This window comes from Mesitornis unicolor, unplaced genomic scaffold (assembly GCF_000695765.1).
Source record: "Mesitornis unicolor isolate BGI_N332 unplaced genomic scaffold, ASM69576v1 scaffold3722, whole genome shotgun sequence".
NCBI classification, from domain to species: Eukaryota; Metazoa; Chordata; class Aves; order Mesitornithiformes; family Mesitornithidae; genus Mesitornis; species Mesitornis unicolor.
The window spans coordinates 1-15,838 of NW_010169733.1; the positions used below are offsets into that span (position 1 = coordinate 1).

At 40.9% G+C, this 15,838-nt stretch overlaps 1 protein-coding gene across 1 annotated transcript; it reads left to right on the forward strand.

Annotated features, from left to right (window-relative positions):
• Positions 1-2,542: 2,542 nt before the first annotated feature.
• On the forward strand, positions 2,543-9,000 carry CMBL (carboxymethylenebutenolidase homolog (Pseudomonas)). The gene is made up of 5 exons (XM_010179443.1): positions 2,543-2,759; positions 3,548-3,655; positions 4,757-4,899; positions 7,579-7,670; positions 8,756-9,000. The coding sequence occupies exons 1-5, from the start codon at positions 2,545-2,547 to the stop codon at positions 8,933-8,935; spliced, it is 738 nt and encodes a 245-aa protein (XP_010177745.1). The 5' UTR covers positions 2,543-2,544; the 3' UTR covers positions 8,936-9,000.
• Positions 9,001-15,838: the final 6,838 nt, after the last annotated feature.

The following is a 15,838-nucleotide window of genomic DNA, read 5'->3' on the forward strand; positions in this document are numbered from 1 at the left end:
AATAATAATAATAATAATAATAATAATGCTGATGTAATGTTTTAAAATGCTACTACCTCAATTTTTAGAAACAAAGGAACACCCTTTAAAAAAAAAAATCTCTAAATTAATTGCTCAGCTAAGTCTACATGTTTCCTAAGCTGAAAAGAAAAAGCCTCCAATGCTTAACACCATTTTGTGTAAGCTAAAAAAAAAAGGTCTGGCACCCAGCTATAGCCATACTCCTCACAGTAGTGTGCCCTGCCTACACTAGGAATAAAATTAACGGCTTTAAAAAGTGTGAACTTTTAACTTTGTGACTGACATGCAAAGATAAAGGCAGTAACTTATGTAACTGTAACTGGAAGAAACCTGATCTTTGCCCTCACCCCTTTTGTTTTATGAGTTAGCGCTTTCTTTTGGGATCACGTTCAGTGGTAACTGTGCACACTGGGCTCTTGCGACTTGCCTCTCTATCACACACTTGCTGTGCTACAGGTATGTGTGGAGTTTATTTTGTTTTGTTTTAAACTTTCACAGCTTTTCCTTTTGACAAATGTGAAAATAGTGCGTGCTGAGGTCTGACTCAGCATGTCTGGGAAACTTTCGATTTGCCTACGTGCTTTTTTTAAAGACCGTGTGCTCATTTAAATGCCATCAGAGTGCCACTTTCATCCCTAATTGTTTGAGGTGATGGCTCAGAAACCTTTTAGTTTTCCTCCAGTAGTGAGGAAGACCTCTCAGGAGGATGACTCAGGAAGTGCATTGAAAGTGAAAGAGCCACACGTCTTCAAAGGCTCAAATGCTGGCAGGTGGGGATGGTGGAACACCAAAGCTTACATCAAGGTTTACAGATCTTCCTAAAAGAATGGCTTTGTTGGATGTAAGGGAGAGGGATTAATTGTTAAGGAATATTTCAATAACATCAGTTTGTCTTGAATTTAGCTGGAGTATAGGCGGTTCCATGTGAACATGAGGAAAAACTTTTTCACTGTGAGGGTTACAGAGCACTGGAACAGGCTGTCCAGAGAGGTTGTGGAGTCTCCTTCTCTGGAGACATTCAAAACCCGCCTGGACGCCTTCCTGTGTGACCTAGTCTAGGTGATCCTGCTCTGGCAGGGGGGTTGGACTGGATAATCTTTCGAGGTCCCTTCCAACTCCTAATATTCTGTGATTCTGTGATCTGTGGAAATGGAATCTTACAGGATCTGCAAGCCTAGCCCTGCTAATAATGTTTGGGATATTCTGAATTTTAAACTCTGCAAATCCAGAATATCTTGCTTCCTGGAAGTCTGTGCAAATCTCCTGGCTGTAGGGTTGTTTTCTTGTTTGTTTTCCTAAAGCTGTCCCTTCAATGCCACGTCTATGGAAGTCACTGTGTTCAGTAACCTTCTTTCTCCCATTTCCCTCTGTGAGTATATTTAGCATAGTCATGTTTGAACATCCTTGTTGCTGTACTAGCAAAGTTTTCTTAGACAGTACACACAATTTATCTGTGGAGAGATTAGGTAAAGCATTATCTAAATTCTTTCTACATTCTTTAGTAATTTAGAGATGCTCTGTGCATATTCAGATAAATTATTCGGGTCATTTTGCAGCAATGCCAATTCAACCAGTGGTTAACCTAAGGTCAGTGGCATAATATCATTAGCTTGACACCTGGTAGCTTCATACATCAGTGTCAGATTTGGCTGGCATATTTAGACCTTTGTGATTTACTTGTTTGTTTTCTTTTAAGCAATAGTTTGTAAAAGATTAACCATACCCTATTGTTTTTTTCTTCATAAAATATTTGGATCAATTGAAGGAATTTTTCCTTATATTCAGGTTTTTTTTTTCTTGGAGTTTGAATGTATTCCTTATTTATTATTAGATAAATACTATTTTATACTCTGGCTTTCGCTGGTATATTTTTCTTGGCACCTTCATAAGTATCCTCCTTCAAAAGTCTGCAACATCTGATGCTAACGCTTGTTTAGAAAAAGGATTTCTTGACACTGAAAAGGTCAGCTATGGAATATTTTAAGTCTCTGGAGGAAAATACAACATTTAATCTAAGTGTAATTGTATCTTTCTACACAGTAGCTGTGTTATTTGGTTTTGGGTTTGGTTTTTTTTTTGCTTCGAAATGGTTTCATGTATTAAGCCTTTACAGTCTATACTGAAGTAAGTTATGCATTTTCGACAAGGACATACACATGATGAAGAGCAAAAGTACTGGCTTCATCACTGTCTAAATAATTTGTGATGGTTGTCTGGCTGGTTGGTCATAACTTTATTTTTCTTTATTACTTACTGTAGGGCACAGAAGTCCTAGTTATGTACCAGGTCCCTGCTGAAGAGTTCATAACATAACTCTAACAAGATTATTATTTATGAAAAACAAACCAATTGGCTTATTGACTAATGTTGCTTTTTACATCTAACAGTAATCGGTATGTTCACAAAATTACTGTAATGATTTAAAAAAATCAATAATCCATGGTACCACTGTATTTTGATGTTTTTCAATATGGTATGCTGGGATATTCACAACTGAGTATTTTTTGTTCTTTAGTATCACACATGGCTAACGAATTGAGGCCCTGCCCATGTGATATTGGAGACAGGTTTGACTATGGAGGCCGTGGGCAGGAAGTACAAGTTGAGCACATCAAGGCGTATGTTTGCAAACCATCTGCTAACACAGAGAAAGCTGTGATTGTGATTCATGACATATTTGGATGGCAACTCCCAAACACCAGATACATGGTTGATATGCTAACCACTAATGGATACATGTAAGAAATACTACTGTTTTCAAAGTGTCTTTTTAATAAGAAAGTTTGTTGAACCAACTATTTCCTTTTTTATATAAACCATACAAACACAAATAATTTCATAGGCTTCCCATACATCTTTCTCTAAAGAGTTTCCTGTTTGTTAAAACAGTGCAAGAAATCTAACACAGGTGAGTAGTCCTACTGTAATGACATAGTAGGTAAGCACAGAGGAAGAGAGGAGAAAAAGAGAAAAATCTTATTGTGAATCTTTCATTCCCCGTGAGCCCAAAGCAGCCTGCTTCCTCCCTCCCAACGTACCATCTGTGAAGCTTCACTGTTACGGTAAAAATTCCAGAGAAGCTAAAAGTAATTCTGCAAAGGTGAAGTGTACCAGCTTGTAGCACAGAAAGAAACAACTTCTCAAATATGTGAAAAGCCTATTGGTTATCCTCTTTCCTGTATTACTGGGCTAGCATTCCTTCTCGCCCAAATGTACATACCATGTAAAAACAGGGGTTTCTTTTTTTAAAAATCAGTAGGAAACCACTAAGGATTCTCAATTGCAGTGAACAATTTGTTCAAATTAATTAATGGATTTTAACAGGGCAAAATGAGTCTGAAAGTTATGCTAAGTCTCCCTATTAGACATAGAAAAATAATGAGGGTTGCTTGTATAGTGCTTTGATGTAGATTAAATTCTATGTGTATTCAACAAAATGAATTTGTTGTATAGTACACATGGACTTCCCTTTAATCCTATCTCAGTACTATTTCATGGGTGTAACATGTTTTCATTTTTCTTGCAGAGCCATCTGCCCAGATTTTTTTGTGGGACAAGAAGCTTGGAAACTTTCTAATGACTGGGCGTCTTTCAATGATTGGCTGAAAACTCGAGATTCCGGCAAAATAGACAAGTACAAATATTGTTCCTTGTCCAGCAAGTGGATATCCTTCTTTAGTAGGAGTTTTGGCCTCAGTAAAGAGGAAAGATTAATTCCTAAATTATTAATGGGTCAAATACAGGAAACAGGAATTTCATGCAGTTCATGGGTCAGGCTCATAGTTATGTGAGGAGTGCTTTTTGAAGAAAAGTAGAACTTTGAAGAAGAATAAGTGACCACTGTTTACCTGTGAAGAAAGTAAAAGTGAGATTAATGACTCAAAAGAGAAGAATGAACAAAGGCTAGAAGATACAGCTCACTCATTCCACTTTAGTTTGATTCAGTTCCTGCAGGCAGGCACAACTTTCATGGGTTTCAACTATGGTGCAAATATAGCCCCCAAACACTACTTAACTACAGAAAAATAGTCCTACTCCCTATCAGATCCCAGCTAGTTCAAGGCATACTACTTTGCTATTCTTCCAGTTACATTTTCCCCATTTTTTTCTGACACATAGCTTAATTCATAGTGTTACTGCTGATTTTGAAGCAGCATTTTCTAATTTGCTTCTGCAATTCTGTAAAATATTTGTCTTCTCCACAGGAGACATTTTACCTATAGTCACACCTGTGATGATGGGATGCTCTTGGCTGGCTGTGTGTCTCAAACTTCATTAAGTTTAAGTTAGTCTGTAAGTCAACTATTGCCACATGTGAAATTAATTGGATTGCTGTTTTTAAAGTCACCTTAGGTTCTAGTAACAGTGATCTAGGAAGTGACTGTACACATTTTCTCCTTTGTCTTCTTCCCTGGAGTTTCTCTTATATTTTAGAAATGAATAATAGTAAAGTGTTGTTGTGGGTTGACCCCAGCCAGCAGCCAAGCACCCATACATCTGCTTGCTCAACCCCCAGAGAAGGCCAGAGGAGACAACAGGAGGAAAAAAAAAGCAAGAAAACCCACGGGTTGAGATAAAGACAGTTTAGTAAGTGAAGGAATGAGTAAAAACAGGAGTAATGCAAAGGCAGTCACTCACCACCTCCCACAAGCAGGCCAATACCCAGCAGCATCCCACCTTGGAGGCCAGGAAAACAGAGCTAGAGCCTTAATACACTTTCATTTACATGTCTCAGAGAAGTTGATGTCGTCCTGAAGTATCTAAGGGAACAGTGCGGTGCAAAGAAGATTGGTGTCATTGGGTTCTGCTGGGGTGGAGCAGCAGTACAACATCTGATGCTGAAAAATCCTCAGTTAAAGACAGGAGTGTCCCTCTATGGTAAGTCTCAAATGCTTATTACATTGTGAGCAGACATGACCAGAGCAGGAGCTTATTCTGTAGGGATTCCTCTAACAAAATTCAGTGAAACATCCTATGGAAGAAGAAGGTGATTTTATTATCCAAACTCTTTAAGCAATTTGATTTTGTGCACTCACTGAGATAATCATAGCCAGCAAGATCTATGTATTCAAGTGACATGGCCAGGATTGCCGCTGTGCAACAGAGTGTACAAAGGGTTGTACACTTGGCATTTGTACAGAGGGTACAAATGCCAAGGTATCACTATGGCTCAGGTTCCTCATGGCTGGCAATGACAAAATGATTTCTGGATGGATCTTGTGTATCTTTTAGAAGCCAGCAGGTACTACGAGGTGTATCTGTGCCTCAGTATCTTGCTTACCTCAGCCTGCATAAGCCTTAGGACAGGTTGCTGCCCACTGTCTGGTTTCATTGTTTGGAGAACCTGTTTGACACATCTGTACTCTCTTCCCCTGTTGGGCCAGCAGGGAGAGACATAGCAGTAGTGATACACTGCAACATTTTGCTGTCCCGTGAGGGGTCTTTTGCTGATGAGTCATCTGGGCTGGGGTCTGCACAGGCTGCAGACCTTCGAGTCATGACATGAACAACTTATGCCTCAATGTTACTGCTAGCAGAGGTCCCTTGCTACCAATGTGAAACATTTTTTAACGGTCTGTTCTAACCCTTGCGCTCTTAGTCTTCCATTCTTAATGCATTTATGCGACCTTTAATAGGTTCGTTATAAACCTCTGTATTTCTGTATAACCTAGAGCAGTCTATATTCATTTGAGGTGAAAGGAAGGTGAAGGTATTTTCCCAGAAAGCTTATGGGGACTATTTTGCTGCACTGTTTTGCTGATCAGTTGAGTCAATTCATCAATGCTACCTGCTAATTTTTTACTTTTCTACTGTAATAATTCCACTAATGAAAAGAGTGGCCAGGGTGTTAGCTAGTTAGTTTCACTGTTACTTAAACTCATAAATATATTGAATCGTCAAAAATAAAAATATCAATTTGTCATGAATTTATATCAGTATAAATAAATGTACACTGAAATCCTAGCCATATATCTGAAAGAATGAGTATTCAAAATTATCTTAAAAATGGGCATGCCAGGCTAGAGGCGAGCAGCTCTGAAGTGTCTTTCACAGAACGCTGTCTCTGATAGTAGTCAGAAGCAGGTGCCCAAAGAAGTCCATGAGAATGGGGCAAACGCAAAGTGATTTTTTCCTTGACATTTTTGGACAGAGCTGGTCTTTCTGTCTTTAATGACATCGCATATCACAGGAAGTTCTCACAACAAAAGGGACTTTTAATCAAAGTTTAATTCCATTACAAGCTGATCAGCAATAACTGATCATCAAGGACATACCCAGGTGGATAGATGCTGGTAGGGCAGTGGATGTGGTTTATCTTTATTTCAGTAAAGCATTTGACAGTCTCCCATAGCATCCTTGCAGCTAATCTGAGGACATGCGGTCTAGATGATCAGGTAGTGAGGTGGATTGTGAACTGGTTAAAGGAAAGAAGTCAGAGAGTTGTGATCAATGGGACAGAGTCCAGTTGGAGGCCTGTATCTAGTAGGGTCCCCCAGGGGTCGGTACTGGGACCAGTACTATTCAATATATTCATCAATGACCTGCACAAGGGAACAGTGTGCACTGTCAGCAAGTTTGCTGACAACACAAAACTGGGAGGAGTGGCTGACACTCCAGAAGGCTGTGCTGCCATTCAGTGAGATCTGGACAGGCTGGAGAGTTGGGAGGAAAGAAATTTAATGAAATTCAGCAAGGGCAAGTGTAGAGTCTTGCATCTGGGAAAGAACAGCCCCATATGTCAGTATCAGCTGGGGACTGACCTGCTGAGGGCCAGCACAGGGGAAAGGGCCCTGGAGGTGTTGGTGGACAGCAGGATGACCATGAGCCAGCACTGTGCCCTTGTGGCCAAGAAGGCCAATGGCATCCTGGGGTGTATCAGGAGGGGGGTGGTTAGTAGGTTGAGAGAGGTTCTCCTCCCCCTCTACTCTGCCCTGGTGAGACCACATTTGGAGTACTGTGTTCAGTTCTGGGCCCCTCAGTTGAAAAAGGACAGGGAATTGCTTGAAAGAGTCCAGTGCAGAGCCACAAAGATGATTGAGGGAGTGGAGCATCTCTCTTATGAGGAACAGCTGAGGGAGCTGGGTCTCTTTAGCTTGGAGAAGAGGAGACTGAGGGGTGACCTCATTCATGTTTATAAATTTGTAAAGGGTGAGTGTCAGGAGGAAGGAGCCAAGCTCTTCTCAGTGGCAGCCAATGACAGGACAAGGGGCAATGGGAGCAAGCTGGAGCATAGGAGGTTCATTCTGAACATGAGGAAAAACTTTTTCACTGTGAGGGTTACAGAGCACTGGAACAGGCTGCCTAGAGAGGTTGTGGAGTCTCCTTCTTTAGAGACATTCAAAACCCGCCTGGATGCATTCCTGTGTGACCTAGTCTAGGTGATCCTGCTCTGGCAGGGAGGTTGGACTGGATGATCTTCAGAGGTCCCTTCCAACTCCTGAGATTCTGTGATTCTGTGATACTGTGTGATATTTGATTTTGACGGTGTAGCTTTAGTAGTGATCTAACCACTTTCAGTAGCATGACTCATTTTATAGGCCTCTCCTTCTTCCCTAGGAGTGATCAGGTTCTTTGAGGACAGATCCAGTTTGCTTAACCCCACCTTTTTCATTTTTGCTGAAAAGGATGACCACATTCCATTGGAGCAGGTGAGTTTCCTGTCAGAGATATTAGTCTTTTTATCCTTTTCATGCTTGTTTTGTAATTTGGTTAATTTAATTAAGAGAAACTAAATTAATTTGTAATTTAATTAAGAGAAACTAAATTAATTTGTAATTTAATTAAGATAAACTAGAAAATTGATTTGCACTTTTCTTCCTCTCTCACTAACACTTACAGCAGATTTACACAAATTTATCTTGTTTATCCTGAAACCAAAATGTTTTACAGTGGCACTAAAAATGTTTTCTGTGGCTGCTGCAAAATATGGATGTTTTATATACTGAAGCTCCTTTGAGAAAAGGAGCCAGAATCCATAATGGCAGTCAAAGGAAGACTACTGTCAAGTCTAAGTTAGGAAACCCTCTTCAATCACACTGATGTTGCATAAAATCAGCAGAAAGTCCCCAGCTGTACCAGTAGAATCACTAGTTGCAAGAGAAATAAAAAATCTTGTCACTATCCTTTTCCTTCTCCCACTGTCCTACAGAGCTTCTCCTTTCTGGTGCACTTGTCAAAAGCCTTCCTGGGGAGCCCAGATGGAGAATGGTTGGAGAAAGATTATTATCTACTGAGGGGATCAAAGAGGAAGGCATGCCTTCACTGAGTGTTTTTGGCTTTGATTTTCCTGCTAAAAATGGCAGTAACTTTGAACAGATGATTTTGTGTTTGTGCCTCTCAATTTCAAATTAATTCAAAATCTTGCCCCATTTTTTTTTGTGTGTGAGGTCTACCAGCAGTAACTTGTACACTGTTTGCTACATGCTAACCTTCTCATGACACTAAGCAATAAGTGTTTTTACCTTTACAGGTATTATTACAGTAACCCATATACTTTTTTGCAGTTTTATACACTCACATGCTGTTATTTTACTAGAGAAAAAAAGCCTAGTTAAATAAAGAAAGTGTAGTAATGGAAATGCATTTGAGAATAAAATTAGTAGAAGAGAAAACAATGGCAAGGACACACTGTGTCTGTCTCCCAGAAAAGTAAAAAAGCAGGGCGATTTGAGGACTGTGGATACGTAACATGTTAACTCTGTACTCTGCCAACATGGAACATTCTGTGTTACAGGTCACCTTACTGGAGCAGAAACTTAAACAAAACTGTAAAGTTGATTATAAAGTTAAAATCTACCCTGGACAGACGCATGGGTTTGTACATCGCAAAAGAGAAGATATCAATCCTCAAGATAAACCTTATATTGAGGAAGGAAGAGAGGATATGATCAACTGGCTGAATAAGTATCTTTAGCATAAATAAATGGCCATAAAGTGAATAAATTGTTATAGAAAATCTGAAAATAATAAATATGTTTAGCATAAATAAATGCCCATAAAATAAATCGTTATAGAAAATCAGAAAATAATACAGATTATATTGATTAAAATGTTCTTAAAACTATCAAGATATTTTTTAACTCTTTTGCAGTAACACCATCTATTTGCAATTATTTTCTAAGTAGATGCTTATAAATGGTTTTTCAAATGCTAAAAGCCATAAATGTAAAAAAGATTTTTTTAAAATTTGATTTTGTATATCATAAATTATTAGAATCTCATGTGGGATATTTTCTGGAATCTGAAAGTTTCACTTTATATTAATGTCAATATGATTAAAAAATAATTGAAACTCTGCTCACAGTTGAGAAATGCTCTCGTAGAAGCTGTGTGTAGAGTTGCTGAGCTCTGAGATTTTCAGCTTTGAGGTGAATATAGTCCTGGTTTGGAAGGCTGGGATGTTTTTCTGAAAAAACATTCCTATTTTTTTGAATATCCTATTCAAAATTAATAAAAACAGAGCCTGAGATAATGCTGGAAAGTGAGAAGAAGAGCAGGGCAATGAGAAGAATTGTGTGCAGACTGAAAAGGAGCTGCGGAAAGTTGGGAACCATGACTGCAGTGTTCAAGAAATGTGAGAAGGATAGAGGAACACGCAGGATCCGAGGAGGAGGACCTGAACAAGTGCATCATTTTTTATGTGTTTACAGATACTTTTATTACTCGTTCTGTGCCATTTGATAGCAGTAACCTACACTGCTGCCTTAGCCTGTCTGTGGGGTGTGTTGTCCCTTAACTCTTGTCCTCACATGCATGCCTGCGTTTCCCCTCTTTTTGATTCTGAAACACTTGCAGGCATCTGGATGCAGCTGCAATGGCTATGCTGTCTGCCCTTCCTCCACATTGGGATCATCTGACATTTAATAGTGTCTTTTTGACTAAGCACCAGTGTCCTCTGCTCCTTCCTCCCTCACAGTATCTCCATCAGAAGCCCCAGCACCAGCTGTGTTTCCGATGCTGATCCTTCCTTTTTTTTCAGGAAAGTGCATCACATCATTTCACAATCAGCTCAATGCAAATTCTCTGTCATTTCCCATGGTCTCAGGCAGTCGCCTGAGCCCCCATCCCTCATTCAGAGTTGAATCTAAATCAGCCTGGATGATGTTACCTCTTCCCCTTCACAAATCTTTCCAGTATTGTCAGGTTTCTCTATAGTGTGATTTAATTAGATATCATCAGGATTGGTATGGCACGGCCCATCCCTACAGACTAGGGGAACATCACTGTATTTCTGCCTCTTTGGTCCCTCTCAGTGTAATTTACAGTAATCATGTGGCGAGGTGTTGCCTGCATCTGTGATCCTGAGGGAATAGACATGGACAAAATACTGTACTGGACACAGCCCAGTGTCCCCTCAGTGAAATACATGTGAGCCCAGGAAGCCCTCTGCTTTCAGAAAATATTAACCTTCAGGGTGATATTTTCCTGTGAGAAAACAGTTCTTCCCACAGCACACTGAGTTGATATTAAAGAAACTCTCAATGTCTTTCAAAGATGTTTTATATAAAAGCATAGAAGCTTCCTTTATGGCTTATGCCCTTGGTCAACAACAGTCTGACCACTGCACATCGTGCTCCCGTCTCCTTGCTGTTTGGTTTCAGGAGAGGTGAGCCTCTTCCTAGCAGGTCTAGGCAGCACAGGGAAAGCCTCTTCAGGTCTGCAGAGCATTGTTGCCTATGCTGCACTGCCTTGGAGTCATGCTGGTAAAAATAGTCCCTCCACACTGGAAGTGAGAAGGTCCACGATGCCTTCCCTGATCCTGCACTTAGGCAGGATCTGTGTGGCTTCCTAGTGACACATAGATGGAGGGACGGGCCAGACAGTGACTTCTGTGCTTCCTGCCAGGCCTGACATGGTTCTGGACTCAGCATATAGAGGAGAAACAGTTCCATGAGGGAGAATTGCAGACACCTCCGTTCAGTGGTGCAGGCACAGCTGATGGGTGCACCTGTGCAGCTTTGGGGTAATGGCAGAGTAACACTGCACAGACCTTCCTGGAAGAGAGCAACCTGGGGATGTGTTTCAGACAGTCTGTGAAGTGTGAATTCCATTCCCAGCTACAGATTCATGCCCAGTTGATCAGGGTTGCTATGAGAACAGAGAGAGAGAGATGATGAAATTAAACTCCCTACAACTATTGTCTGGGATGGATTTTAAATAAAAGAGTCTTGGTTTCTGAGAAGGTAATATCTTGGCTGGCAAACCATTACAGCTTGTTTTTTTATGTGAATGAGCAGATGTCTCACGGAAGTAGGCTAAGCTTTGCCAAATTTCTCCTGAGACAGGGGAAAGCTGTGAAACTGAGGAGTATTTTCTCAAAATTAATTGTCCTTGGAGAATTAATAGTGGCTTACTGCTGGACAGATATTGCATTTCATTATGTATTTGTTTTTGTAGAAATATGACATCTAAGATGGAAAACTCAGAATTTTGCCAGTGTCAACATTTACTTTACTGAAAACCACACGCGCACACACATTCTCAAAACGTCTTGCATTTGAGAATATCCTTTGTGTCTAGAGAGCGCTGACATACAGGCATATAACTTACAGATTAGAAAGTCAGGTTTGTAATGTTCTGCTCTACTGAACCTAGGAGCCCTGACATAGGGTAAATTAGCTGGAGAAAAAACACCAGGGTAGACATAGTAGACATATGTAAGGCCTGATCAGGGGACCTCATGCAGATGGTCTTTTCCCCCTAGGCATTGTGCTCTCTTGCTCTTCGATCAGTTCGAAACAAATCTGACAAAACAGTGAAGTCCTCGTTGCTATTTAGTTCAACATTTCTAGAAAATCTGGATACCACAGAGGAGATAGACTCAATGCACTGAGCGAAATAGCGTAGTGTGGGTTCATTGGTTCTTTGTTTTATTTAGGCTGCTAGCTGGCAGGTCAGCACACAGAAAGCCCAAATTGCTTGTGTAGGGGTTGTCAGAGGATATAGAAGGAAAGCTGACTCAGGTTATCTGTGGGACAACTGAGATGCAGAGAATCAGGAGGGCAGAGGGAATGGGCTGAGGGTAACTCATGGGATATGGGGAACTGAGGCTCTATTTGGGGCAATCATGCAGTACAAATGTAAGGGAGAATCTAATCTCACCTTTTGTAGACTGAGTAGGATTTTGGTCACTGAGAAAGTGTGATACTGAGGAAGGCTCATGGCCTGCATGTGAAGAATCCTTGATCTGTGTGAAGAAGAAGGTTGTATGGACTAAAATGGAAGAGGTCTCCCAAAGGAAAACATCGGGGACTGGAGACAGGACAATAGAACAAGGTGGAGATCAGAGTCCTGAAGAACAAAGAGCACATATCCTGTTCTCCATTGATAATCTTCTCTTCACAAGAAGATTGAGGTCCTTCATAGCAGAGAAAATACTAAAACACAGCTTGAATATGAATCCTTTGCCTTCTTGGAAGTTGAATTCCAGGTCCTGATTTCTGCTCTCTGCCACAAGTATTTTGATAGCATCATATATCTTTAATTAGTTTAATATTACACAGACTTCTAGTTCTTAAGTTGCTTGTTTACTTTTTTTACACACTGAGTGGAAGCTCTTTTATGTGTTTTCAGTTTAATCTTTATGGCAACAATTTTTAATCAGCAAGATGACTCTTTGACTCTGCTCCATTTTCTGTATTCCTCTCTGTCAAGTTAGCATTTATTGGTTTGATTTTTCATTTTGGGTGGGTTTTTTGAGTGGATTTTTGTGGGTTTTTTTTGTTTTATTTTTGTTTTGTTTTCTTTTTACTGTGGTGTCTAAAACAGATAGTCACTATTTTATTTTCATAATTTTTCTCAGCTTTTATGACTTCTAAACTCCAAACAGGGATGGACTTTCAATGTACAGGCCATAGTCAGCAAGGACAAAGAAAAGCACTCCCCAGCACCCACCTACACACATGTGCATGTGTACGTATCAGTGCCAATACTCCCATAAAATAATGTGTGCTCAGTCAGTATAAAAAATACATAATATCCTCTAACCTGCAGGGAGGATGGCATATATGCCTTTTGCAAGATTATAAAAGACTTGGACATGGACTTGCTTTAAAAATACGTCCCTCTGCACAGCGCCACTGTACTAGTGTGAGGAGCAGTTCTCCTTCCTCAGCTGAAGCCTTTGGCTCTGAGGAACTCTGCTGCCAGGTGTTGGAGGGGTTTTTTGTCTTTGCCTTCTTCAGAGGAGGCCATAGGGAGGGAGCTGAATGACTGCTGTGCTGGATTAGTGAGGCTTCAGAGCTAAAGGACTGACCAGAAGCTGAACTTGATGGAACTTGGGGAAATGATGGAAGAGGTGGTAGAGGTGACTACACCCATAGATTCAGCTCCAGCCCATCTGAGGGCCTTGTAACTCATTCTGGTCATGTCCACAGGCATACTAAGCTTGTTATTTAGGACTGTACTTGCCTACCTAGCATAGGTTTTAATCAAACTGGACTTCATTCCTTTAGCTAATGATGTTTCAATGTGTTTCACATTGTTGTAGTGAAGGGACTATTTTTCAGGGAAGTAGGTTTGTCACAGCTACACAAAAAAATCAAGTTTCATTTCATTTAAGATAAGAAAAAAATAAAGATAGATCCACAAAGAGTACTTTGTTGCAGAGCTCCTATAGGAAGAGTGATGGTAGCTTGGTGCCAGTCTCCTCTTTATGCTTTCAGAAGCTTCCCTCAGCACATTTTACTTATTTGCCTGTTTCTTACCTTTGGCACTGAAGTATATCAAAGTCCAGCAAATAACAGAGTGCTGAATTTCAGAGAGCAGGGAGTGGAATGGACTAATAAAGCTCCAAAACAAAGTTCCCCTTTCAGACCGTGGAGCAGATGGTGGCACCTGTGGTCATACATTTCCTTCCCTTCCTGCCACTGCAACATTAAGAGCTGGTGAGGAAATTTCGCATCTGGGCTGGTAGTTTGCCATGAACTTCAGCAAAGCTGTGATAATGTTATTTGCTAAGGGGATTGGAAATTATTCCAACTGCACTATTAAACTACTCTTTAGTTTCTCTTCCAGGTGTTGAGCTTACAGATTGTTGACTGTTTCTTTAAGGGCCTTTCTTTTTTATCCAGAATCCTTAGAAAATTAAAGAAGTTGCCAAAGTACCTCAGACAGGTGGCTAACCACAAGTGAAAACACGATGTCCTTCAGTACAACAAGGTGCGACAAAACACTATTGCTCCCTCTTACTCCTTTCAGCAAAAAGCTGAAGGCAGTTTTTAGGCACTGGTGTTTGCGAGGGGAAAGAGATGTAGGGGAAGGGATACTTTTCATGTTGCTGTGTATGTTTGCAAACACTGTACTTTGTACTGCTCTGTGATGTTACTTTAGAGAGCAGTGAGCTGTGACAACTGTCCCCATCAGTGGGACTGTCACTGTTGCTGTGAGAGGCTGTGTGCAGCAGGTATCAGCTTGGGATGGGTAGGCCGCACAAGGTAAGGAGATCCCATCAGATGGATGGACTAGAATGAGCACTTGCGGTTGTTCCTGGTTCTCCCTGTTTTGCTCACCCAACTGGTCTAACTCCAGCTCTGCTCAGGTTTTTTCTTTCTGAGAGATACAGATATCCTGGGTCTAAATTTACAGGGGCAGGCTCACTCATGATTGTTACCCACTATAGGGAAATCAACTTCTTGTTCCACAGGACAAGGTAAAGTAGAGCTCACCTCTTGCTCAGGTGCATTCCTGATGTAATAACTAGAGAAATGTTCTGTCTTTATAGTAGATTATAATAAACAGTGGAAGAAAAATGAATAAATAAAATGGCAGAACCCTCTCAGCTACTTTAACTATAAGATCATAGCATTAAAATTACTCAAAGCCAAAAACCCAAAAGTAACAGTGCCTTGCAGCAATGTTATTTCTTGGTGCTTATTTCCAGCCCACGCTTTGCTGATATCACTTTTCTAAGTAACACCAAGACGGAGAGCAACACTGTAGTGTCTGGCTTTGTCAAGGCTGTTGCAAGCAGCCATCAACCTGTTCCACTCACAGTCTGAGTCAGTCTAAAGCTGAGGAGCCTTGTCAGCAGGGCGCTCTGCTTCAACAATCTTAGCAGGTTATGTCAGGTCAAAATCATTATTCATAGCCACAGGGCTTCCAAGTAGGACTGGGCTTGTACTGCAGTGACTGGCAACATGACTAAAGTGCACTTAATCCTGTCTTTCTTGCCTCTGCAAAATACTGCTGAGCCCAGCCCTAATTATGTCTGTATACCACCTCACTATTGCATTTTTCTCTCTTTTTGCAGACTGAGTGTCTGCAAGAAGCTACCTATGGCAGGTGGTTACAGGCAGAGCACCACAGAATAGGAAGAGATGGCACAGATTTAGGGTCTTCCTGGTAGGGCAGGGAAGAAGGAGGCAGAGGGAGTGTTTGAGGAAGCTGGAACAGGCAAAAAGTCAAGATCTACCAAGGTGGAATGAAGAGGAAGCACAAGGTTGAATGTGAAAGGGAAAGGTATAGGAGTCAGGCATTGAAGGGAGCAGAGTGGTGCTAGTTGCTGAAAATAAGAGAGTTGTGGGAAAAGCACAGGGGTTCAAGGATCTGAGAGAGAAGAAAAAAAGACACTGTGAACGGGAGGAAAAGAGACCTGGGGTTCACCCTTGAGGGCCACCTTCACTGGTCCATGTACATCTTACCTGTGCAGATTTTTTTTGCTTGCCAAAGATTTGTTGAGTAAATCTCATCTGTCCATGAGGACAGAGGGGTGAAAAAACAAATAGGCAAGTGAAAGGTATAGGGGGCAGATGGCAAGGCAAGACAAGCAGAAGTGGTGTGTCCAGGTAGGGAAAGACAATTGCAGTGATGGGGGTTG